Below are 24,870 nucleotides of genomic sequence, written 5' to 3' on the forward strand. Positions count from 1 at the left end.
GTTGCATCCGTGATGATAATGAACTGGCTCGAATTCAGGGGGGGAGGATGGAAATCGATTCTGAGGATACCCTTCTCGGGTATCCGTCGAAACGGAAATTGAAAGTATCCTTTAACAGGATACTTTCGGGGCGCGTCCCACCTGTGTGCGAATCGAACAGCTGTCGATCAATAATTCCGCGATCTTCTAGTCGGCGAGAAACAAAAAGCGCGTGAAGGACGAGGCGATACGAGTCGGCCGAGCGAGCGAGCGAGCGAGCGAGTCTCTCTCTACATCTGCCGAGCGGCGCGGGCGACGCGCTCGCTCCTTCGCGCATTGTACTTCGTAACGAGCGTTTTTTCCCGACCCGATAATTGATTCTGTACAGCGCGATTGGATTGATCGATAGTATCTTTTCGCTCGTTCGATCGAACGTGTTAATCGGATTGTATATCTCCGGCTACGGCAGATAACCGGAGGTTCACATCTCCGATGTACGTACGGTACATCGCGGACTCGTACAAGACACGTCGGGCTCTCTCGGGCGAGGAAAGAGAGAGACAGAGCGAGAAGGGAGGAGGGATACGGGAGGAAGAAGGAGCTCTCTCACGTTCCACGCGATGCAAAAGCAATTCGACCGGCTTATCGCATATCCAATTTTACCGTAGCCATTTCGAATCGACAGTGAAGCTACTTGCTACATATCCGCCGTCAACTTCATCGCCTCCCTGTCAGGAGTATTTTTTTCATGTCGACTGTCTGCTCTTTCCCGGCTGGCTGTCTCGCGTGACTTTCAACGGAGCGCAAAATTTCGCGGAGTATCAGCCAGAGAGATGTCAAGCGGCGGCGTGTGACTCGTCGTATAAAAACGCTGTCAGCAGTGGCTTCGCATCGAGGCGAGGAAAGAAAGTATCGATGTGCCGAGTATGACGGAATCGAGGAGAACAACCGCCGGCAACACGAAGACTTTCCTGCTGAACAAACAGCCGGAACAGCTTGCGGATGGCGATCGCATTAAGGTCGTCGTCGTCGGAAGTGCGCCCAAAGGCGTCGCGGTCGCTATAGCGGTCCTCTTCAAGGTTAGCACGGCGCAGTTTCGTTTCCTCTCTCGCTCGTCACTTTGACGTTTTCGATGCATCATAACCCTCCTCTGCGTGAGATTCCTGTCATTTTCTTACATCGTCGTGATTGCATTATTATCAGACAAAGAATCGACACACGCGTCTAAAGATCACGCGCGTCATTGTTATTTTGCACCCCAGATATGTGGATTTCTATGTGTACCTCACGTTTACCTTCGAGTATAAAACACAGGGTTTGTTCTTTTCAGCTGAACTTTCTGTACTAGTTCAAGAAGCGTGATGTGTTTTTTTTTTAGCAGAAATGACGTCAGATGTTACTGTTCTCTCCACCAGTGCAACAGAACTTTGTGCAACAGTTCGCTGTAGGTCTGGAGCTAGTACATTGCTAGGACAAAATTTATACTAGTTCAGGCAGTGTATTTGAAAAGAACAGACCTACAGTTATCAGGTTGTTAGATACTTCTGCAGTTTTCACTTTATTAATATTAATCAGTTATGCCGAATGAAATAACAGTATATTCCCATGTCCCATGTCCTTAATCCCAGATAGATTCTTCATGTAATAGAGGTACATAAAAGTAAAATAAAATCTTCATCTGAAAAATCACCAACAGTTGCAATAACGTGTTGCACTATGTTGTTTCCTGCACTATGACGTTCTTTTCTATCCTACACCCAAAGAAAAGTAATTTCAGAACAAGCGGAATTATTTAAATTTTAGAGGATTTTATTCTTATATGTGTCTTATATGAGTCCTCAAGAGGATTCCTCTAAGATTAAGAGGAAAATATTATAAACACATTATTCTTAAAGTTAGAGGGATTATACGTTATATATATAATGCAAATCTTATTGATTTTAATTTAAATTTCCTCTTATACACAGATTATTTAACCTTTTTCTAAGAGGATTATTTATTCTTACTGTACTTTATTCTTACTGGTTATACTAGTTAATTTGAAAAAAATTATTATAATGTACAGCGAAAAGTAATATATATATATATATATATATATATATATATATATACATGTACTTCTGGCTCCAGTTCTACAATAGGTAGGCACGAATGAAATAAGATCATCATAACAAATAAATTTCCAAATAGTTTTGTTATGGACTTCACAGCTACAAAGATGTTCATCATAATCAATTGTATGGAACATAGTTAAAAGAAAGAATGTATTATTCAACTTCTTGCAATAGATTATAAACTTTTATTTGACCAAATATAGGTAAATTATCTTCGTTATATGTTACAGCAACATACATACCTTTTTTAAAAAGCGTTTCAAATATTCTGACCTATGATTATTTTTTCGTTCATGTCTGGAGGTAGAGCGTGACTGAACGAAAGAAGCTGACATTCAAATCAACATATTCCTCTTCATATGAGAGGAAAATTGACTGATGTAAGAGGAAATCCTCTGGAAATCAGAGGAGAATAGTTGGAATAATATCTAATAAATTTTAGATGAATGGTTCACTTTAATCGCTTTATCGAAAGAGGAATCCTCTTTCTGTAAAAGGCTTCGCTTAGAATATGAGACTATGGGAAAGATCACTTTACAGATAGAATACTTTTTTTGGGTATGCAGTTTCAGTGCAGCGCTAATTCAGCTGAAAAGAACGGACCCACGGAATAGACGGCGATACATGCCGCGCGTATCACCGTTAACCGCTCATAAAACTCCTGATGCGCGCGTGTCGGCGTCAATACCTCAGCTCACAGCCCCGTCTCGCCAGCGCGAGAAACGCGTGTCTCAGCGTTGATTAATGTGCGCGCGCGTAATCGATCCGTGCCTTACTGCGTTCCGAACGTCAATCTAAGCCGCGTCCTCGATGATTCCGCGATGAACGAGACACAGCGTGTCCGCGTGGCTCCGCCAGGTAATTCGTATTTGTTCGGCCGAATCAAAAGCGCGATACAACAGCGCGTGCGCGCGCGCACACACGTTGCCCGGATCTCAGGAGATAACTCGGAGTTGCAGAGGCAACAAAGGACGACGGGGAGAACGTCGGCCGGCGCGGCGCGGCGCTTCGTGCAGCTCCGTGCGCGCTTACGTATACGTGCAGGCTTACGTAGGACGAAGTCCTGAATGTAAGCTCGTTAGTGTGCCGGCTCAAAAAGGCTATTATGCAAATGACCCACAGAAGACCAGAAGAGGGAATTCGGCAATATAGGTGCGGGGTATGGCGGGAGGCGGATGGCGGGAGGAAGAGGGCGCGACAGAGAAGCCACGCAGGAGCGGGCCTCGCGCATCCTTTCGCTCGTTATCGGGTCGTAACGCGAGCATTTACACGTCGACTATGCCATCCCCGCGGGACGACCGACCGACTGATTTATATCGCTGGCTCGCGGGGAGTAGGTGGCCTGTAACGCGGAACTCGGCGGAAATTTATCAGTCCTCGCGCAACGTTTGTCGTTACACACGAGAACGCAGTCGCTTCGACGGCTAGCGAGCGTCCGCGAATTCCGCGAAGGTTCCTCGCGGCTTCGCGCGCGTAACTGACCCTCGCGAGTAGGATTGTCAGATGCGAAGTGACTATTTCCGGGACATTTTCTAGGCGACGGTTGAAAAATAGGTTGTTAGAAAATTAAAGAACCTCCGCAAAAAGGGTGGATTTTCTGTCCGTTTTTCGGTCCTCGATTATGGAATCGAATTTTATGTCAAGAGATAACTTATGATGAAACATTAATTACAGAAAAGTTTCACATTGAGCATACGATTGGTTTCAAAGATATGAAAGATCAAAGTAGTTACTATCTACTAAGAAAATATGACATAACGTTTTATCGCACGAATTTTTGCGAAATTCGGTATTTATGGGTTCTTTGAGTTACTGATTGCGAATCTGATGTCAGATTTTAAAAATTCAAGATGGCGAATGTAACATGGCAGACACAAATAGTGAAACAATCATTTACTTTTATTGGAACTGTTATGTTGTGGTTTTTTCGGCTAGCTAATTGCGAATTTTCTATCAGATTTACGTTTACCTTCAGTATAGGCAAGATGAAAAGGTTATCCAGCCAGTGAAGGCAAGATTAATTAATTTTCGAATTCACTCTTTGTGAATGGTTATGAATACATTGCAGATTCCGGGATTGGGTATATGCACTCCGTTATAATGATCGTATCCAAGGTACCAGACTATCGTCATAACGTAGCTGCAACAGCCGATAGTTCGAGCGCCACTTTCGTACGTACAATAATATTCTCTTATTGAGTCTCATTCGGATTTGGATTTGTCCTGATGAGAACAAAAATGTGATGTTTCCCGTTGCGGTACCGTGATTTCATATAAGCTTTGATAAGTAAGGGATTTTCAATTACAATACCATAGTTTTCATAATTAATAGTAATAGATTGGTATCTAGAATTTGGTTCAAACTTGTGCACAAGAAAGATTCCTTTGTTTTGATGTTCAGCGTAATATGAGATGGAATTATTTACCTGATATGGACAAAGACTAAGATAATATAAATAATTTAGCTCAAGCTGAGGGAACCCAAGAAATTGATTGTTTTCCATATTATTTATTGTTGTATCGTGAACCTCAAAGTACAGTGATCTAACTTGGGATAGATGATTGTTTCACTATTTGTGTCCGCCATGTTACATCCGCCATTTTGAATTTAAAAAATCTGACATTAGATTCGTAATCAGCAATTCAAAGAATACCCAATTTACTCATAGATACCCGATTTCGCAAAAATTTGTACGATAAAGCGTTATTAATATCATACTTTCTTAGTAGGTAGTGACCACTTTGACCCTCCATATCTCCGAAACCAATCATATGCTCAATGTAAAACTTTTTTATGATTAATATCTCATCATAGGCTATCATTTCGCATAAAATTCAATTAAGAAATCGGGAACTGAAAAACGAGCATTTTTTGCGAATGTTCTTTGAGAGATGGAGGGGTAAGACGGCTAAGAGATGCCGCTGTGTACTTGCGATAAACTAACGCGTGAATTAGGTACCAGCAGACAGAAGTTTGGACATAAACCGTGCGATTCTATTTTTCACTACGCGAATGGCTTAGTTGACATCAATTTTCTTAGGTGACCCGATCGAAAAATTCGATCCTATAAATCGCGGTGACCGCTCTCAGGTTTCTATCTAGTACCAGTTAGAAACATGAATATTATGATTATGATTTTGTTGAAATTCTCACTTTCCGGGAGAGAAGACTTAAATTCCTGTACACGGGACAGGCTTAAGAATTCTGGGACATTCCCAGAAATCTCGGCCATCTGGCAACCCTACTTGCGAGCCGAGAGTAATGCGAAACGCGGGGAAATTCCGGGCTCTCCATTACGTCCCGAATGGGGTCACGCATTCTTGTATTATTAGGTCGTTAAATATGAGATGTTCAGTTTTCTCAAGTATCAAGTTCGACAGTCGATATCTCTGACATTTCATTTTTACAGCTCTTGGTTTTTTTTGTTACGAAGGTATATTATCATTCTTCCAAACGCATGTTTTAGTTTGTGATTATCTTTCGAGCTGTCTTTATTAAAGCAATTTTTGTGTAACCATGGATAAGTCAAAAGTTCGTGTTATTTTCGAACATGAGTTCCGTCGTGGAATGCAGTGCAGGCAACTCGAAATACCAACGAAGTGTTTGGTGAAGATGTGGCTAATGAACGCAGAATATGTCGATAGTTTGAGAAGTTTCGTTCTGGCGATTTTAATCTTGAAAATGAATCACGTGGGCGACCCGAGACCAAAGTGGATAATGATGAACTGGAAGCTGTAGTGGAAGCGGATATATCTCAAATTACGTATAAATTAGTAGCAAGATTCAACGTTACTAATCCAATAATATTGGATCATTTGAAACAAATCGGCAAGGTAAAGAAGCTGGATAGATGGGTTCCGCATGAATTAAACGAACGTCAGAAGAGAAATCGTTTCGAAGTTTGCCTTTCTTTAATATCACGATATAAAGGCGAACTATTTTTACATCGTATTGTTACGTGTGATGAAATTTGGATTCTTTTCGACAATTGCAAGCGTTCGGCACAATAGTTAGACATGGATGAAATTCGAAATCGAAACACAGTTCGAAACTGAATATTCACAAAAGAAAGCTAATGGTGTCTGTTTGGTGGTCCAGCGCTGGTATTACCCACTATAGCTTCATGAAACCTGGTTAATCGATTACAACGGATATCTACTGTAACCAACTGGACGAAATGAGGATGCTTGCAATTAAGCAACCGAGATTGGTCAATGGAGACAGGCCAATCCTCTAGCAAGACAACGCTCGACCACATGTCGCACAAACAACGTTGCTCAAACTACAGAAGCTGGACTTGGAAACTCTCTGTCACCCACTGTATTCACCAGACCTTGCACCAATTGACTATCACTTCTTCCAGATACTGGACCACTTCTTGCAGGGAAAAATATTCAATTCTCAACAAGCTGTATAAAACGCCTTCCGCAATTTCATCGTCATCCACTTTTCAGGCTTCTTCGCTGCTGGCATAAATAAGCTACCGTTAAGATGGCAGAACTGTGTCGATAGTTTAGGCGCATACTGATTAATTGTACTATTTCTAGTTTGAGGTATAATAAACCAAACTTTTGATTCGAAATCGGACATCTCATACTTAATGACCTTAACTAGCTTTATCAAGGTGCAATGTGGCAAAATGGACGGAGCGTGAAGTTATAAGGTTACAAGGGGGTGCGCAGCAGCGTCGACCGATCCATACACTCGTTATATTCCGGTAGAAGGTAATAAACGTGGGGGACTAATTCCATGTTTCGGTTTCCGCAAATTTACGAGGGCAAACAATGGAGCTCGCATACGTTGGTGCGCGGAGGGCGTATCTGGCAGAGACGAGAGCCTCCTTGTCGGATGATGTTACGAGAGAAAGAGAGAAAGAGAGAGAGAGAGCGAGAGAGAGAAAGAGAGGGAGAGAGAGAGAGAGAGAGAGAGAGAGAGAGAGAGAGAGAGAGAGGGAGAGAGAGAGAGAGAGGGAGAGAGAGAGAGGGAGAGAGAGAGAGGGAGAGAGAGACTTGAGGTCACAGGGGTATCGAGGATAACTAGGATATTAGAGAGCTCATTACCGCGGACGATAACAGTTTTTAAAGGAAATTGCGCGTGTCTCGCGTCATATTAATGCCGTGGATTTCCTCGGAGCTGCCTCGGCCTCTTCGACGCTGACGAATGGCTTCCTCCGGCGCGACAGTCGGCCTTCATTAAAGCCGACGCGCGCGATGCGTGGAACCTTCCCAACGTTTGTTCGGGATCACCGCGAGAGCCGAAATCTCACTGGCGCTTGTCCAACGTGACCGCGATCGTCGTCGTAAAGTCCGACAGCGAGAGCAGGAGAGCAGGAAGAGAGCGAAAAGATACGGTCGTGCCGTGCTGTTGCACCTCGCGTCGTAACTCGGCAGATCGCATCAACGAGATGATCGCCGAGTACGAGCGCGTACGACTACTAAAGCTTGCCCACTGTCCACCTCGCGGATCTACCGTTCTCCACGTTCCTCTCGAGCGGTTCCTACACGCGCGAGACATTCGTCTTCCTCTTGTTTTCTCTCCCCTTACCGTTGCCGCTCGCTGCGACACTACGCGCAGCGCTGGGCCGCTCGTATCAAGCTGTGCAAATTATAGCGGACAAAACCCTCGGCCGAGAGTAAGCGAGAGAGAGAGAGAGAGAGAGAGAGAGAGAGAGAGAGAGAGAAAGAAAGAGAGATACGTCATCTGCGTATCTCTCGGGCCAAATCTGTGTCGATATTTAATACGCAGGCATTTAAGTCCGGCTCCCACCGAGAGATCGTCGGTGGGACGACAGTTCTGCGTGAGTATATTTAAGCGGCAAAGGCTATCACGGGATTCGAAACCACCTTGGAAAGTAATCTCGATTTAGGCGCTCACGGTTGTCTCCTGAGCGTGCGTTTGAATTTATTACTCGGTAAAGTTTACTCGAGAAAAATTATTTCGATACAACACAGTGTGTGGGGAGCTTCTCGCTAAGGAAAGATTAAATCAGATATAAAGAAAATATTATATACGACGAGTGTCGTATATAATAGTAATATAAATAATAATAGTAATATAAATAATATAATAATAATAAATCGCACTCCTAAAAATTTATTAATGTTAATAACGTCCCTACAAAAGAAATTATTCATATGTTTTATGGTACAAATTAATTGTTAGGATTTTAAAGTAAGAAGTTACTTTATAATAATTTATATACATAGTACTGTTCTATAGAAATTAACTATCATTTTAATATTATAATTAATATTATAAAATATTATAATATTAATATTATAAAATTTAATATTATATTGAATTATTATCCATGGTATCAAGCTTCGCATAGTGTTACGTAATGAATATATACGTACAGATACGTAAAACATACATAATTTTAATAACATTGTTTTTAATTTGATGATAAAAATGCCAGACTATTCCAGAATTCATCTTAATCATTATTAATTACAATCACTTTTCCTCGCACTCCTAAAAATATTTTCTCGCATCCTCGATTGGGAACCTCTGCTCAAGAGAATATACACTTTCATAACTTCGAACAAGTATGAAAATTTGTTGAAAAGTGAATCAACTCCAAAGAAGAATATTTTTATTGTCGCGGAATCCATCTCTTGCCAGAGAGATGGGAAAAAACGTTGTAGAAAACGAAGGAAAATATTTTGATTAAGATATTCGTTCATTATCTTGTTTAAGTAAATTTGTTTAAAAAAAAACTAAATCACACTCTTAATATATATCAATAAACTAAATATATCAATATAAATAAATATATATATATATATAAATAAATATATCAATATAAATAAACTTCTTCGAGGGACAAAAACGTCAAGCGGCAAGCGATGATAATAAAGTCGTATAGAAAGTAGAAAGAATTTACCAGGAAGCTACGATTGTCGAAGAAAAATGAAGCATCTGCGGACAAACGGTCGCCGAGGCGTTCTTTCATGCCAGTTTGGCATTCCGTGACGAATCGGAGAGGGCCACGGTTAAATCCTGTGGCGGCTGCCGAAGGGACAGAAGTCCCTCGGCCGGGAAACGGGCGGAGAAGAAGCCGGCCACCGGTCCCATAATTATTCACGAATGAGTTATCGTCTTACGTAAAGCGCCGTTAGTGTCATCAGCAACGACGACGACGACGACGATGACAACGACGACGACGACTTGGTTGACGGAGATCGGCAAACGATTTCCGAAAATGACTCGTCCGCCCAGCCGGCGCTTCTTGACAGACGCCGTGTCGGATCCTAACGATTTCTCGCATTAGGGGATCTCGCGAGTGGCGCGATCGATCGCGCGCTCGTTCGCGTGCCTTAATGCGATTCCCGGGGGGGCCTGATGTCCGTTGCGTAACGATCTCAAGTGCGTAATAACGCTGCCCGCTGGCCAACGCCAACGGCTGCCGCTAATTACTCTCCCCCCTCCCTCTCTCTCTCACTTTCTCTCCGTCTCTCTGTCTCCCCTTACCCGTTCATCCCCCGTGTGATTTTCCGCAGCGCCTCGCCTCCGAGCTCATCCTGATAGACGCGAATGAGGACCTCGCCAAGGCGGAAGCAGAAGACATCAGCCACGCGGCGGTGTACCTCGGCGATCCGAAGATTATTGGCACCAAAGGTGAGGGCTGCAGAGAGGGAGGGAAGAAGGGAAACGGTGAGGCCGTCATTACGCTCGCCACCGGTAACGAGCAATTATCTCGCAACGAGTGACGCTTTAATGCCCGGATAAGTATATCGCGCGGCCGTGATTAGTGATAAGATCGTAGTGAAGGCGACGTTCACGCAGGTCGCTGTCCTTGCGCGCGCGCGACGTCTACTTGGATAATAAAATCCAGTTTCGCCTCGGTCGGTGCCTTGACCTTTGACCGAGTGTCTCCGCAATCGCGCTTGGGCGCGCCTTTCCTTTGGGTACCGTTGCGCTAGAGGGAAAAACCAACTCCCGTTTAAGACCGACTATTTTACACCGAATGATCAATCACCCGGCGCTATATTACTCTTCGATAGATTACGCTTGCGCCCGAGACGCCGCGGTGTGCGTGATCACCGTTGGGAATCAGTCTCATGAGCATCAGCAGCCGGTGGATCATCTAGATCACAATCTGCGAATTTTCAAGGACATCATCCCGAATGTCTGCAAGTACGCGCCGAACAGCGTTCTTCTGGTCCTCTCCAGGCCAGGTATTTCGTGTTACCGCGCGTTTGACCCTGGGTTAACCAACCTTTCGTAAAATTGACGATCGGGACATTTGTGCCAAATGTTTCAATTAGTAAATTCGATATCACATAGAACTCTTTAATTTCATTTATTCCATTTATTTATTCATTTTTAAATAAACCGAAAGATCTAACCAAATATAATGAACGTTTTTTTTTTAAGGTACATTAAAAGATTTCAGCTTTTATACTACATATGCGTTTTTTATGGATTAGAAATAGTCTTTTGTTTTAAAAACAATAGAAACAATCTCTTACAGAAAAATATGACATTACTTATTAGCCAACTCAATAAAACTAACAAGCTGTTTTATATATACGTTAAAACAGGGTTGGGAAAGTTACTTTGTAAAAGTGTCTGGTTACAGTTTTTTCACTGAAAAAGTAACTGGTTACAACTACAAGTTACTGACCTTCAAAAATAACATGTTGCAGTTATAGTAGAGATGTGCGAATCAAGAATTTTTATGTCGAGTCGAATCGAACCGAATCTCATTTTTTAAATTCGAATCGAATCGAATCTATGAAATTTCACTCGAATTCGAATCGAATCGAATAAAATCGAATCGAATCATTAAAAAATTTAACATGACTATTAAACATGCAAATAATGATGGAAGATATGAAAGGGAATATTGATATTATAATATCATCTTAAAGTAAAATATATATTTAAATATTTAAAGTAATTTATAATTAAGTTATTAATTATAAGTTAAGTTAATTACAAATTAAGAGTTCAAACATACAGGCCCAGATGGCCCGTTTTGTAGCTGATGCACGCAAACGATAATATATTTGATTCCTATTCGAATTATTCGATTTCGAATCGAATCGAATTACATTAGATTCGATTTGATTTGATTCGAATTCGAATAGTTCGCATATTTCTAAGTTATAGTTATTTAAAAAGTGACGAGACATGACTTTTTAGTTACTCTTTCACAACAATTGTGCTATTATTTTAAATTTCGTAATTGTGTAAATTCCTTCAATTTTAAATGAAAGCAGTTTATTGATTACACAGGTCTGCATGATTTTGCGTTCTAAATTTCAATAGTCCTATTTTTTTTAGTCCTAATTTCCTACGTAATTTTGTCCACTGAATACGAATCTGGCCTTAGAATTTCTCTATCACGTCAGGTTTTCGAGATAATTATAACTTAAAATTTAAAAAAATTAAAATCATAAAATGAAAGAAAGTATAATACTCTATTGTACACAGTAAGAAAAAAGTGAAAATAAAAAGATAGGATTCTTTGGAAGTTATTTTTATAATATTATATACCAACTAAAAACATCGTTAACACGGTGAAAATTTTTTAGGAAATTATGACAATAGGCTCTTGATTATTCTGAACTGCTTGCATAATTAATGCTATTTCATTGATAAAAGTAGGAACTTCACAGAACTGACGTGAAATTAATGCAGTATTAGGTTTGTAACACTATGCTGCAATAATAACTTCATATATCCTGTTTATAACATATCCTCCTTATTATAACATATCATTTAAAGTGTGTAAAATATTTACATATTTCATTTGTTCTCTTTAATACATACATTTTTTTTTAATGAAATGGCTTCGCGAAAGTGTAAAAACGATCCTGATAAATTTTGCTACATCTGGTGAATACGTTCCGCAAAAGCAAAAAGTCCTATAACTCAAAATATCAAAACATGTTATTTTCAATATTTTAATATTGAAATAAAAAATCTTGATAAACCATGGGTTCCTTATACAATTTGTACAACTTGCTATCAAGAATTGAGATATTGATTGAAAGGAAAAAGAAGTAGCATGCGATTTGGTATTCCAATGCTTTGGCGTGAACCAATTGATCATATAACTAACTGTTACTTTTGCTCATGCCAAATCACGGGCTATAATGTTCGCAATAAGAAGAACATCTCTTATACAACACTTTCATGCGCTATAAGACCTGTTTTTCATGGACCTGATATTCCTATTCCTTCTCCACCAATGAACCTTTCTTTACCATCTTTAGACAACGACGATCCTGTTGATGAGAACAATGTAGATTTTGAAATCGATCCGGTTGATGACAATAGTCCAAAGCCTTTCAATCAGTCTGCTTTAAATGATCTTGTGAGAGATTTATTTAGGTCTATCTAAAGAAAGTGCAAAGTTACTGGGATTCAGATTGAATGAAAGGCATTTGTTAGAATCAGAAACAACGTTTTCTTGGTACAGACATCGTGGAAAAGAATTTATTCCTCTTTTTTCTATGGTAGATTCATTAGTTTTCTGCAATAATGTATCTGACTTGATGCATTTTTTGGGATTAAAATCTTATAATGCTAATGAATGGAGACTTTTCATTGATTCCTCAAGACGAAGCCTAAAAGCTGTTCTCCTTCACAATAGGGGAATATATGCGTCTGTACCTATTGGACACTCAATTCATTTAAAAGAAACATATGAAAACATAGAAACACTGTTGGGATATATTAACTATGAACAACACAATTGGTTAATTTGCGGTGATTTGAAAATTTTATGTATGCTTCTAGGACAAGAGAAAGGTTTCACCAAATTCCCATGTTTTCTTTGCGAATGGGATAATAGAGCCAGAGAACTTCATTGGACAGAAAAAAATGGAAAGTAAGAAAAAGCTTGGAACTTGGCGTGAAAAATGTAATAAATGAAACGTTAGTTGATCTTAATAAAATTTTGTTACCTCCGTTGCACATAAAATTGGGTTTAATGAAGCAATTCGTGAAGGCTCTGCATAAGGAAGGAAATTGTTTTAAATACCTCTGTACAAAGTTTCTTCATCTTAGTGATGCAAAGATTGAGGAAGGTATTTTTATTGGACCTCAAATTAGATTACTTACTAAAGACGAGAAATTTGAAAAAATAATGACTTGTTTAGAAAGAGAAGCTTGGGTTTCATTGAAGAAAGTGATTCTGGGTTTCTTGGAAAACAAAAAGGATCCTAACTATGAAGAATTGGTGAATAACATGCTTGAAAAGTTTATGAAATTAGAATGCAATATGAATCTAAAGATACAGTTTTTGAAAAGCCATCTTGACTACTTCCCTAAATGTAGCTTAGGAAGCGTAAGCGAGGAACAAAGGAAAACATTTTATCAGGATATTAAAGAGATGGAAAAAAGATATCAGGGTCAATGGGATATTCATATGTTAGCAGATTACTGTTGGAGTATTAAGCGAGACATTCCTGATGTGGTTCATAGTAAAAAGTCCAAGAAATGCTCTTTTGACTCTATTTCTCCCCATTGTGAAGGATAAATAAAATCTTTTTTTATTAACATTTTCGCTTTTGTCTTCAGTAATTGGATCATCTAGCCTTGCTTTCAATGACTGGGCAGCCTTTTAATCTTGCCTTCAATGGCTGGGCACCCTTTTAATCTTGCCTTCAATGGCTGGATCATTTAGCCTTGTCTTCAGTGGCTGGGTAGTCTAGTGAAAAACGGCATTTTTTGACTATTTAAACCTAATTATTGGGTTGGGAAATAAGTTCGTTCGGTTTTTTAGAGTAGAATAAAACACAATTTTTTGATACACAAGATAAATTTTAATCAATTATATATTAGCCATCTTTATCGATGACCTCTAACCATCTTTCCACCTTCAACTTCATTATACCGCGTAAAACGTCTGGGACTTATCGGCGAAAAACCAATCCAAGTAGTTTTTAACGGTCTCTTCATCCTTGAAGGTTTTTCCGTTCACAGAGTTCTGCAGCGACCGGAATAAATGATAATCGGAAGGGGCAAGATCTGGTGAATACGGAGGATGAGGCAAAACATCTCAGCTAAGCTGAAGCAATTTGTTCCGAATGGTCAATGACGTGTATGAGGTCTGGCGTTGTCGTGGTGGAAGACGACACCCTTGCGATTTGCCAATTCTGGACGTTTTGTGCGAATTGCCAGGTTCAATTTCGTCAATTGCGAACAGTATACAGTTAAATCAATCGTTTCACCTGACGGTAACAGTTCGTAATAGATGACACCCTTGAAATCCCACCATACGGAGAGCATTATTTTCTTCGGATGCAATCCCACTTTGGAGGTGGTTTGCGGTGGCTCGCTGATGAGCCCCTATGATCTTTTACGCGTTACATTATCGTAGATGACCCATTTTTCGTCACCATTCGTTTAAAAAATGGGTCGTTTTCTTGGCGTTTCCGTAGCGAATCGCAGATGGATATGCGTGTGCTCAAGTTAGCCTCGGTTAATTGATGCGGCACCCAAACATTAAGCCGAGAAACGTATCCCAGTTGGCGCAAATGCTTTTCTACGCTTATGTGGGATATATGCAATGTCGTAGCAATCTCTCGTACCGATTGGGATGAATTTACTTCGATTATAACCTTAATGTCACTTGAATTAATCTCGGTCGGGCGACCGGAGCGGGGCGCATCATTGACGTCGAAATCCCCAGAACGGAAATTGACATACCACTTTTGGCATACGCGTTCTGTTAAGGCATCATCTCCATATACACGGCATATCTTTTTATGAGTATCCGCAGCTCGTTTGCCTTTTTCAGAATAATAGAGCAAAATATGACGGTAATGCACGTTATTTATTTCCATGTTCACAGCTACGCAGCAAACAATACTGATGTTAGCCAAACCAAACACAGCACGACATAAACAGTGAAACATAATCTTTCAAATGTGTATTCGATTTGCACAATAGCGGTGAGAAAATAAAAGCGAATCCGCATGAAACTTACATTGCAACAAAAACCGAACGAGCTTATTTGCCAACCTAAAATTTCGAAAACCTGACGTAATAGAAAAATTCTAAAGCCAGATTCGTATTCAGCGGACAAAATTACATAGGAAATTACCTTTGACATCCAAAACACAAAATCATACAAACCTAATCGGTGTGATCGGTTGAATATTGTGAAAAACAGCATTTTTTGGCTATTTAAACGTAATTATCTCGAAAACCTGACGTGATAGAAAAATCCTAAGGCCGGATTCGTATTCAGCGGACAAAATTACGTAGGAAATGACCTTTGAAATCCAAAACGCATAAAGTTTCTGAAATTTTGCAGGCCTGTGTTATTATATATTCCTCATATTGTATATAATTTATACAAATTAGATTCATTAATTTAAATAAGCAATTTAAGTAAACAATTCATATTTGTTCTTTAAGACTATTAACAACAACTAGGCAAGGAAATGCCCAGTTGTTCTCGTTTCCAAGTTTTAACTCGAAGTTGTAACTCGAATATTTCTGCATATACTGGCCAAGGCATTTTATAATCCTTCTCCGAAGATTGAATGTTTTATTTATTGCTTGAATTTTTTATATAACTGAAACCACATAGCGCACTTCATGCTGAAAGCAGGTTATGTTAACGAATAAAGACTGGCAACACGCGACAGAAATGTCCAATAGGCATACAACTTTTTTGAAAGGAATACAGGTTGCGTTTGGAGGGGAGACTATCAGCGCTATTATGTCATTTTACTCTTGTTTTACATCTAATGAACGATAAAGATAGATGACGCAATAGCGTTTTCCAAGTGCAGCCAAAATAACTATATGCTTATTGGATATCAAGTATCGCAAGTCGCATTATTGTGCTGGTCTGCCAGAAACTTAGGTTTGATATATATAAAGTAACTATTAAAGTAATTATTAAATTAGTTTTTACTAATTATCAAACAAATGTAACTAAGTTAAGTTACAATTATGGATAGAAGAAAAGGAACAAAGTTAGTTTACAGTCACAAAAAAAATAACTGTAACTTCGTTACGAGTAACGAGTTATTTCCCAATCCTGCGTTAAAAAAATATTTATATCACAGACAGATATTACACATACAAAAGTACGCAAGTCAGTAATGAACGCGTTTGTTCTTCTTATGTGGAATAATCGTTTCCGATTTCCTCGTTTAGTCGACATCTTGTCGTACGTCGCCATGAAGCTGTCGGGATTCCCACCGAATCGCGTGATCGGAATAGGAACGTTTCAGGATAGCTGCAGGTTTCAATATTTTGTCGCACAGAAACTTGGCATTTCAGCGAGCATGATTCAAGCGTTGATCATCGGAGAGAGCGGACCAGCTTCTGGTAATGAACGCGTTGACAAAAATTGATCGCAGCGTTTTGCCTCGTATAGTATTATCTTTCTCTCAATTAGTCTTTTCGTTACTCACTAATGTCTGCGCTTTCATTTGCATTCGAATACGCACCAGTGCCAGTTTGGTCGACCGTTGCGTGCATGGGCTTGCCGTTGAAGGAAATAAACAAAAAGATCGGTACGAAGGAGGACCCGGAATCGTGGGGCGATCTGCATACGAAAGTCATCGATACTGACAACAACCTGATCGCCAGAAAGGGTTATCATAGCTGGGGGATGGGCATCTGCGCGAGCGAGGTAGTCGACGCCATCGTGCGCAATACTTGCGCCTGTTTCACCGTCTCGACGTACATGAAGGTTTAACGATGAGATTTGTTGAAAATTACTACGCTTTTGTTTAGCGATATACCAATCCATCTTGCTTGGGACAGAGAGACTTGCATAACGGAAAAAGAGCCCGAAAGAAATACGAAAGTAGAGATACTAGAGATTTTTGAATATTGCCTTCGCAGATTGCTGAGAGATGAAGTCTTTTTCGATATGCAAGTGTGAGGTAAACGGCCCACTTATTGATTCATTAAGAATAGCAAAGATAGTTATTGTTTATTTATGGAAGCAAGGTAAGATGAAATTGATCATAAATATTAGGGGTATGCAAAAGTTCCCATCGTTCATATACAAATGGCATCGTGAAATATTTACATCAAAGTTGCAACGCATTTTTCTTATATTATGTCAGTACTGGTTAACCTTCATAGAAACTGATGCTTAATAAGTTATATTTATTGACATAAACATCTTTAATTCGTATGAAGAAGGAATAAGACGATAAAACGCATATTCGCCATTGTATGTTTTTTTATTTCATCAGCGCAAAACAGCTGCTGTAGCAATCAGAATCGTTTGCGAAATTGATGGTGAAGGAACGAATATTGAAAGTTCATGTCGTGAGTGGCGTTTTAAAAGTGGCGATTTTGACTTGAAAGGAAAGGAGCGTGTCGAGCGACCGCAAGAGATGAATTCGGATGACTCGGAAGCATTATTTCAAGAAGATTCGACTCAATCGAGTGTAGAACTTATGAAAAAGTTACATGTTAATCATTCCGTGAATTATCCAAGAACACTATTGCCAGTCGAGTCATCATTTGCCTTTCGCTGCTTAATAGACACAAACACAAAGTCTTTTTTGTATCGAATAGTGATCGGAGACAAAAAATGGATTTATCATAACAATCCCAATCACTAAAGATCGTGGATAAATCTCGGAGAATCTTCCACATCATAACCAAGACGAAATATCCATAGTCATAAGGTTCTCCTGTGTATTTGGTGGGACATGCAAGGAGTACTATATTGTGAGTTATTAAAGCCATCTCAGACTATCACCGCAGAATTATACAGTTGACATTTGAGGCAGTTGAATGAGCAATTGATCGAGAAACGACCATATTTTGCGACAAAGCAAAACAAAGTGATTCTTCCGTACGACAATGCTAGAACCCATGTTGCATTGACGACCCGGGAAACTTTAATGGAATTGCAATGAAAAGTCCTGCCACATGCGGCATATTCTTCAGATATTGCCTTATCGGATTTTCACTTATTTTACGCAGCACAATCTTCGTGGTACACGATTTCACGATGTGGCGGAAGTGCAATGATTCATCGATAACTTCATTCATCCCAAGAGCGAAGACTTCTTTTATCGTATCCATCTTTTGCTTGAAAGATGGCATAAAGTAGTAAATAATACCGGAATATATTTTAATTAGAGATGCTATGTCATTTATAAAAAACATTGCCTTAAAAACAATGGAAATTTTTTTGCATACCTCTAATAGTTTTGTCCTGTGAATCAAAGTTTTCTGCAGAAGATACATCTATTTTGCAAGTAAATAGATATAGAAATTACAATAAAATTATTTATTTAAAAATACCAGCTCGCTGTCGATGTTCCTAACTCTCTGAGAGCACTGATACCGCATTTTCTGACCTCATTGCCGACCCAATTTTTAAGTCTTCATGCTGTCACGATGTAATTTTACAAACAAATTCCCACAATTTCATGTATTAGGTGTGTGAATTAATTCGGTCCATCTGGCGGTCAATTGCTGTACTATTCTAATATTCTGTAATATTCTAACCTCTAATGTCTGCAATAGGCTTTATTCTTTAGTTTTGATATCTGGCAATAATATTCAGTTTATCAACGTTTGGGTTTGTAACAATAACATCGTGTTTATCTGATTCGAAAATGTCGAAATTCGAGCCAAAAAAAGCATCATTTCCGGGAAGTCCTCATTTTCTGTTTTCATTTGAAGAAAATAGCCGCTGAAGCTCATCGAATGCTCGTAGAAGCTTATAGTGAAAGTGCTCCCACCGATAAATCATGCAGAGAATGGTTTCGACGTTTCAAAAGTGATGATTTCAGTGTCGATAACAAACCTCGTCCAGGTCAGCCGAAGAAGTTCGAGGACGAGGAATTGCAGGCGCTAATCGATGAAGATCCGTGTCAATCGCAACATGAGCTCGCGTAATTGTTGAATGTTGATCGATCAACAATTTCTGTGTGTTTGGCAGCCATGGAAAAGATTTACAAAGAAGGAAGATGGGTGCCATACGACTGAACTGAACGATGCGATAGAACTGAAAGAAAGAAACATTGAGAGGCGAAAAGCCATGTCTGAAATCTTGCTTGCCAGACAAAAAAGAAAAGGTTTTTGCATCGTATTATGACTAGAGACGTGGATATATTTCGATAATCCCAAACGAAGGAAATCCATTAGTGACCCTGAAAAACCACCCACAACAATACCAAAGCGGAATATTCACGGCAAGAAAGTAATGCTCTGTACCATATATGGTGAGACCAGAAGGGTGTAGTGTATCATGAATTATTAAAACAGAGTCAAATCATCACTGCCGAACTTTATCAACAACAATTGATCCGTTTAAACAACGCATTGAAGAATAAGCGGCCGGAATATGCAAAGAGACACGACAAAGTGATCTTTCAGCACGATAACGCTCGGCCACATGTTGGAAAGATTGTGAAGGCCACCTTGGAGGCACTTGGCTGGGACGTTTTACCTCACCCGCCGTATTCACCAGACATTGCTCCATCCGATTATCACTTGTTCAGATCGATGGGTATACGGGCTTTTGAACCAGCTTCAACAATTATGAAGAAATAGAGAAATGGCTCAATGAATGGATCGCTTCGAAGGACGAGTCGTTTTTCCATCACGGAATGCAACAATTGCCAGACAGATGGAAAAACATAATAGCAAGCGATGGCAAATACTTTGATTAGTGTACTTTTTCATGTTTCTCATACTAAAGTCTTTTTTTGGAAAAAAACGGACCGAATTAATTCACACACCTAATATATGAACGTGAGAAAATATTTCTGTATTATTATATCATATTATATAATATCAAGTAAAACTGTATTTAAATAATTACATTTAATAATTCATAATATTCGAATATTGAGATATATAATCGATATGGGGACAGATTTTAATGCGTAGTAACTTCATAGTCAATGAATAAGACATAGCCCCGAAGGTATGACCCACTAATTAATTCGTCTTTAGTCGGAAAATCAATGTCGAAAGAAAAGTTTTCGTGTCACACACAGAACAAACATTTTGCTTTTTTTGAACTTAATCATACAACTTTTATAATATTTTATACTCATATGTTTATAAAAGTCTGTAAAAATATAACACGGCTCACATGACACTGGTTACATAAAAAAAACGGAAAAACAGTTTCAAAGCGTGGCTCTCTGTTTCAGTCAAGAGACTTAATGATAATTATTCATTCAAAATGTCTGAAATAGCTAAAATTAAAATATATCGAGAGGGTCAATAAATGGATCAGGGTGAGAAAATGAGCCGTTTACCTTAGTAAATTAGTATCGTTCGTGCAAACCTGAGTTTCATAGGTAAAGCAAGCACTTTCCGTTTGTGAAGAAACGTGAAACATATTTCAGGGTTGCCGACACGGAATGGAGAAAGATATCTTCATGTCATTACCGTGCGTAGTAGGCAGAAACGGCGTGCAATCGGTCATTCGTCTGCCGTACACACTCAGGGAGCAGGAACTGATGACGGTATCTTGCCAGAGGATTTACGAGACGCAGAAGTCGATTCTCGACCAGATCGAGTGACCGACAGACGCGACCGCAATACTCGTCGCACACGCTTTTGTAGCATCGCGATACTCGGCCGTGAGATTCAAAGACTTAGATGTTCTCTCGAGCGTTGAAAAACAAAGCAGTCGTATCAGTCCTGTGTCCGTAAAGTGGCGAAATAAAAAGGTGACGAGTAATTCGCGTCTTGCTTATTCGCTCTCGAAGTGTTCACGTGTGAGCAGAATTTTGTTCCGTTTCGCGCAGGTTTGCATCAGTTAAGAAATTCCATAGGAAGACGATCAAGGCGGACGTAATACTCACTCCTGTGACAAAAGACCCTACTCTTCTCTGTCCGGCTCGTCCGGTTGAGTCGGGAGGCAAAAGGCTGAAAAAGGAGAAAAGCGCGTTTGTTTTATAGGACGGTTTGGTTTTGTTACGAGATCTGATGTATAGGGAGTGCTATAAATTGCGGGGCGTACTCCGAGGATTTCGGCTCCAATTTGCAAAGATTAATGCAGACTACTCATAATTAATTGCCCTGCGTATGGAGCAGTTAGCCGTGCCGCGAAAAACGATCAGGATGATAAAAGGCTCGCTATTATAAATATAAAGAGAGGCGGTCTCGCGCGGCCTTACCGGTCAACGATACGCCAATTTGTTACAAAATTCACGTATGCTGATATCGCGCTTTTCGTCTCTGCCATCCACTACATTAGTTAAGATGTTCCGTTCGCCACTACAACTGCCGGCGTAACGAAGCATTCCCGAGATACTCGCGAGATCGGACGTGCTATTTAGCAGGAAAAAATTCATTTGTCAGCTGCGAATATTCTCATGACTCACGGCCTTCCGCCGTACGAGCGTTATATAAACGTCCTCCTCTTGTTATCCTTTCTTATCAGAGAGTCTCTAACATCTTCTCATTTCGAAATAATATTCCCGCGAACTGTACTTTTCAAGAACGGGATCTTTTTATTAAAAATATGTTACAAAATTTTATAAAGCATTTTATAAGATTCCTGTAAAATTAGATTAGTTGAATGTAAGAGTACAATAAATAAAAAGTGCCACCATTGATTCGCTCTTGGCGAACTTGTTTTTTTGATAAATGCATAAATGCATAAGATATAATTATATCTCAAGAAACCTTGTACAAGGACTGTTTGATAAGTCAATGACTTTGACAAGAGATGGCGTTTAAATTGCAAGTCTAATTTTATTTTTAACATTAAGTATACATACTGTGATGAAAAAATATCCGAACTTTATTTTTAAAAATCAAAATTATAATTCAATCATGAAAATTCTTATAGTCTCCTCCAAAGTAGTCCCCATTGCTTGCAACGCACATATGCCGGCGTTTGATCCAGTCCTGGAAACATCGTTCATACGCGGCAGACGGTATGGCCTTCAATTGACGCAGCGATTTTTCTTTGATCTCCTCAATCGATTCGAAACGCTGTCCGCGAAATGGTTTTTTCAGTAGGGAAAACAAGAAAAAATTGCCGGGGGCCATGTCTGGTGAATACGGTGCTTGCGAAGCGACATTCATTGAGATTTTAGAGAAAATTTTGCAGAAAATTCAAGTTTTTCAGAATCAAGCGCGATGCATTTCATGTTCAGTACATTGGACAAAATGTGCTGGCACGATCCAAATGATATTCCAACTTCATCTGCTATCTCTCGCACAGTCAATCGACGATTTTGGAGCAACAATTCTTTCACTTTCTTAATGTGAGCGTCATCCGTTGACGTTGAAAGTCTTCCAAAGCGTGGGTCATCTTCAACGGATTCTCGTTCTTCTTGAAACTTCGTAAACCACCCAAACGTACTTGTTTTCGATAAACAATCATCACCATAAGCTTTTTGCAACATTTTGAATGCGTTTGTGAACGAAATTTCGCTCGCAACACAACAAATTTCAAACAAATTCTTTGCTCCATATTTTTCGACATCGTAAAAATTGCCGTGCATAACAATCTTCACTGACATAAACAACACTTTCAAACGGCTTGAAGAAATGCCATGATTTTTTCACCAAATGTGAAGGACATGTGTACCAACTTGAGAAAGCAAACGGATTTGATTTGCAATTTACCCGCGATTTTTAAAAAATAAAGTTCGAATACTTTTTGATCACAATAGTATATATAAAATTTCATATTTTAGGGGTATGCAAAAGTTTCCGTCGTTTTTAAGACAATATTTTTTATCAATATTATTATAAATGACACAGTATCTTTAATCGAAATATTTTCCGGCATTATCTACTACTTTTTGCCATCTTTCGCGCAAAAGATGGATATCACGAAGTCTTTGCTCTTGGAATGAATGAAGTTATCGATGAATCATTGCATTTCCGCAACATCGCAAAATCGTATACTAGGAAGACTGTGCTATATAAAAGGAAATAAGTGAAAATCCGATGAGATAATATCTGGAGAATATGCCGGATGTGGTAGAACTTCCCACTACAATTCCATTAAAGTTTCCCGGTTCGTCAATAATGCAACATGGCATTGTCGTGCGGAAGAACCACTTTGCTTTGTCGCAAAATATGGCCGTTTCTTGATCAATTGCTCATTCAACTGCCTCAATTGTCGACTGTATAATTCCGCGGTGATAGTCTGAGATGGCTTTAATAACTTACAATATAGTATTCCTTGCATGTCCCACAAAATACACAGGAGAACCTTATGACTATGGATATTTCGTTTTGGTAGTGACGTGAAAGGTTGTCCGGGATTTACCCACTCCGGGATTTTAGTGAGTGGGATTGTCATGATAAATCTATTTTTTGTCTCCGATCACTATTCGATACAAAAAAGATTTGTATTTGTGTCTATTGAGCAGTGAAAGGCAAATGATGACTCGACTGGCAATAGCGTTCTTGGAATAATTCACGGAAAACCCATTTTCCTTCCTTCAGAATTTTCCCCATCTCATGCAAAAATCGAATTACAGTGCTCTGATTAACATGTAACTTTTTCGTAAGTTCTACACTCGATTGAGTCGAATCTTCTTGAAATAACGCTTCCGAGTCATCCAAATTCATCTCTTGCGGTCGCCCGGCACGGTTCTTTTCTTTCAAGTCAAAATCGCTACTTTTAAAGGGCCGGAATTACTCACGACATGAACTTTCAGCTATCGTTCCTTCACCATAAATTTCGCAAATAATTCTGATTGCTCCGGCAACTGTTTTGCGCTGATGAAATAAAAATACATACAATGGCGAATATGCGACTTATCGACTTATCGACTTTTATCTTCATATGAATTAAAGATATTTATGTCAATAAATATGACTTATTGCATCAGTTTCTATGCAGATTGGCCAATACTGATATAATGTAATAAAAACGCGTCGCAATTTTCATGTAAATATTTCAGAATGCCATTTATACATGAACAATGGGAACTTTTGCATATCTCTAATAGATCTGTCAAATAGAAACTTTTGACATTGTCGAAAGCGGATAAATTTGTGTCTCTTTGCTGCAATAGAAAAAAGTGGATTCTGTGTGCTGATAAAGCACTATTTTTTGTGTGAAGAAACCATTGAAGAAACTGAAGAAAAGCTAAAAAAGAATTCTGAGGACTCTGTTCCTTGGTTATGTTGGACGATCATCGAGTAAAGATATGCGAGATATCGCGTAGATGAGCAACTACCTCAGACGAACGTATTTTTCACATAAACTGCATATAAACATTTGGATATAAGAAAGCCATCATTAAAACGTGTTTGCTCATAGTTGACTAAACACAGAATCGCGCGATCATTTCGAAACAGCAGTTTAAACGTGTTCAAGAGCGATCCAAGTGAGTTTTTGCGGCGATATGTAACCGTTGATGAAATATGGATTCATCACTACGTTTCAGAAATGAGATTGATCAAAACAATAGATTTCTGCTGGCGAACGTGCTCCAAACACACAATAGGTTCCATCGGCTGGAAAGGTCACGGCTATAATTCTCTGGAATTTATATGACATGATCTTTATCAATTACTTGGAAAAAAGAAGAACGATCGCAGGACAGTATTATGCCTCTTTATTGGATCGATTTTACGCTGAATTGGTGGAAAAGCAGCCCGATTTGACAAAGAAACCAATTCTCTTTCACGATAATGGACCAGCTCAATGAAGAAAGATTCTCATTGAACGAGGAGACCATCACTGAAACAAACGCCTATTTTGTAGAGTTTGAGAAATCGTATTTTTTGGAAGGTTTAAAGAAATTGGGAAACAATTGGGCAAAGTGTGTCGAACTAAAAGAGGACTATGTCGAAAGATAAACCGAATTTCGGTAAAAAAAAATCCTT

At 39.3% G+C, this 24,870-nt stretch overlaps 1 protein-coding gene across 1 annotated transcript; it reads left to right on the plus strand.

The window, feature by feature from the left end:
* The first annotated feature begins 905 nt into the window (after nt 1–905).
* LOC105185196 (L-lactate dehydrogenase A-like 6A) lies at nt 906–20,690 on the plus strand. Its single transcript, XM_025304922.1, has 7 exons — nt 906–1,058; nt 5,739–5,927; nt 9,591–9,714; nt 10,101–10,274; nt 16,225–16,398; nt 16,524–16,765; nt 20,409–20,690. The coding sequence occupies exons 1-7, from the start codon at nt 906–908 to the stop codon at nt 20,583–20,585; spliced, it is 1,233 nt and encodes a 410-aa protein (XP_025160707.1). The 3' UTR covers nt 20,586–20,690.
* Nucleotides 20,691–24,870: the final 4,180 nt, after the last annotated feature.

The sequence above is a fragment of the Harpegnathos saltator genome, unplaced genomic scaffold (assembly GCF_003227715.2).
Source record: "Harpegnathos saltator strain DR-91 unplaced genomic scaffold, Hsal_v8.6 scaffold659, whole genome shotgun sequence".
Taxonomy (NCBI): domain Eukaryota; kingdom Metazoa; phylum Arthropoda; class Insecta; order Hymenoptera; family Formicidae; genus Harpegnathos; species Harpegnathos saltator.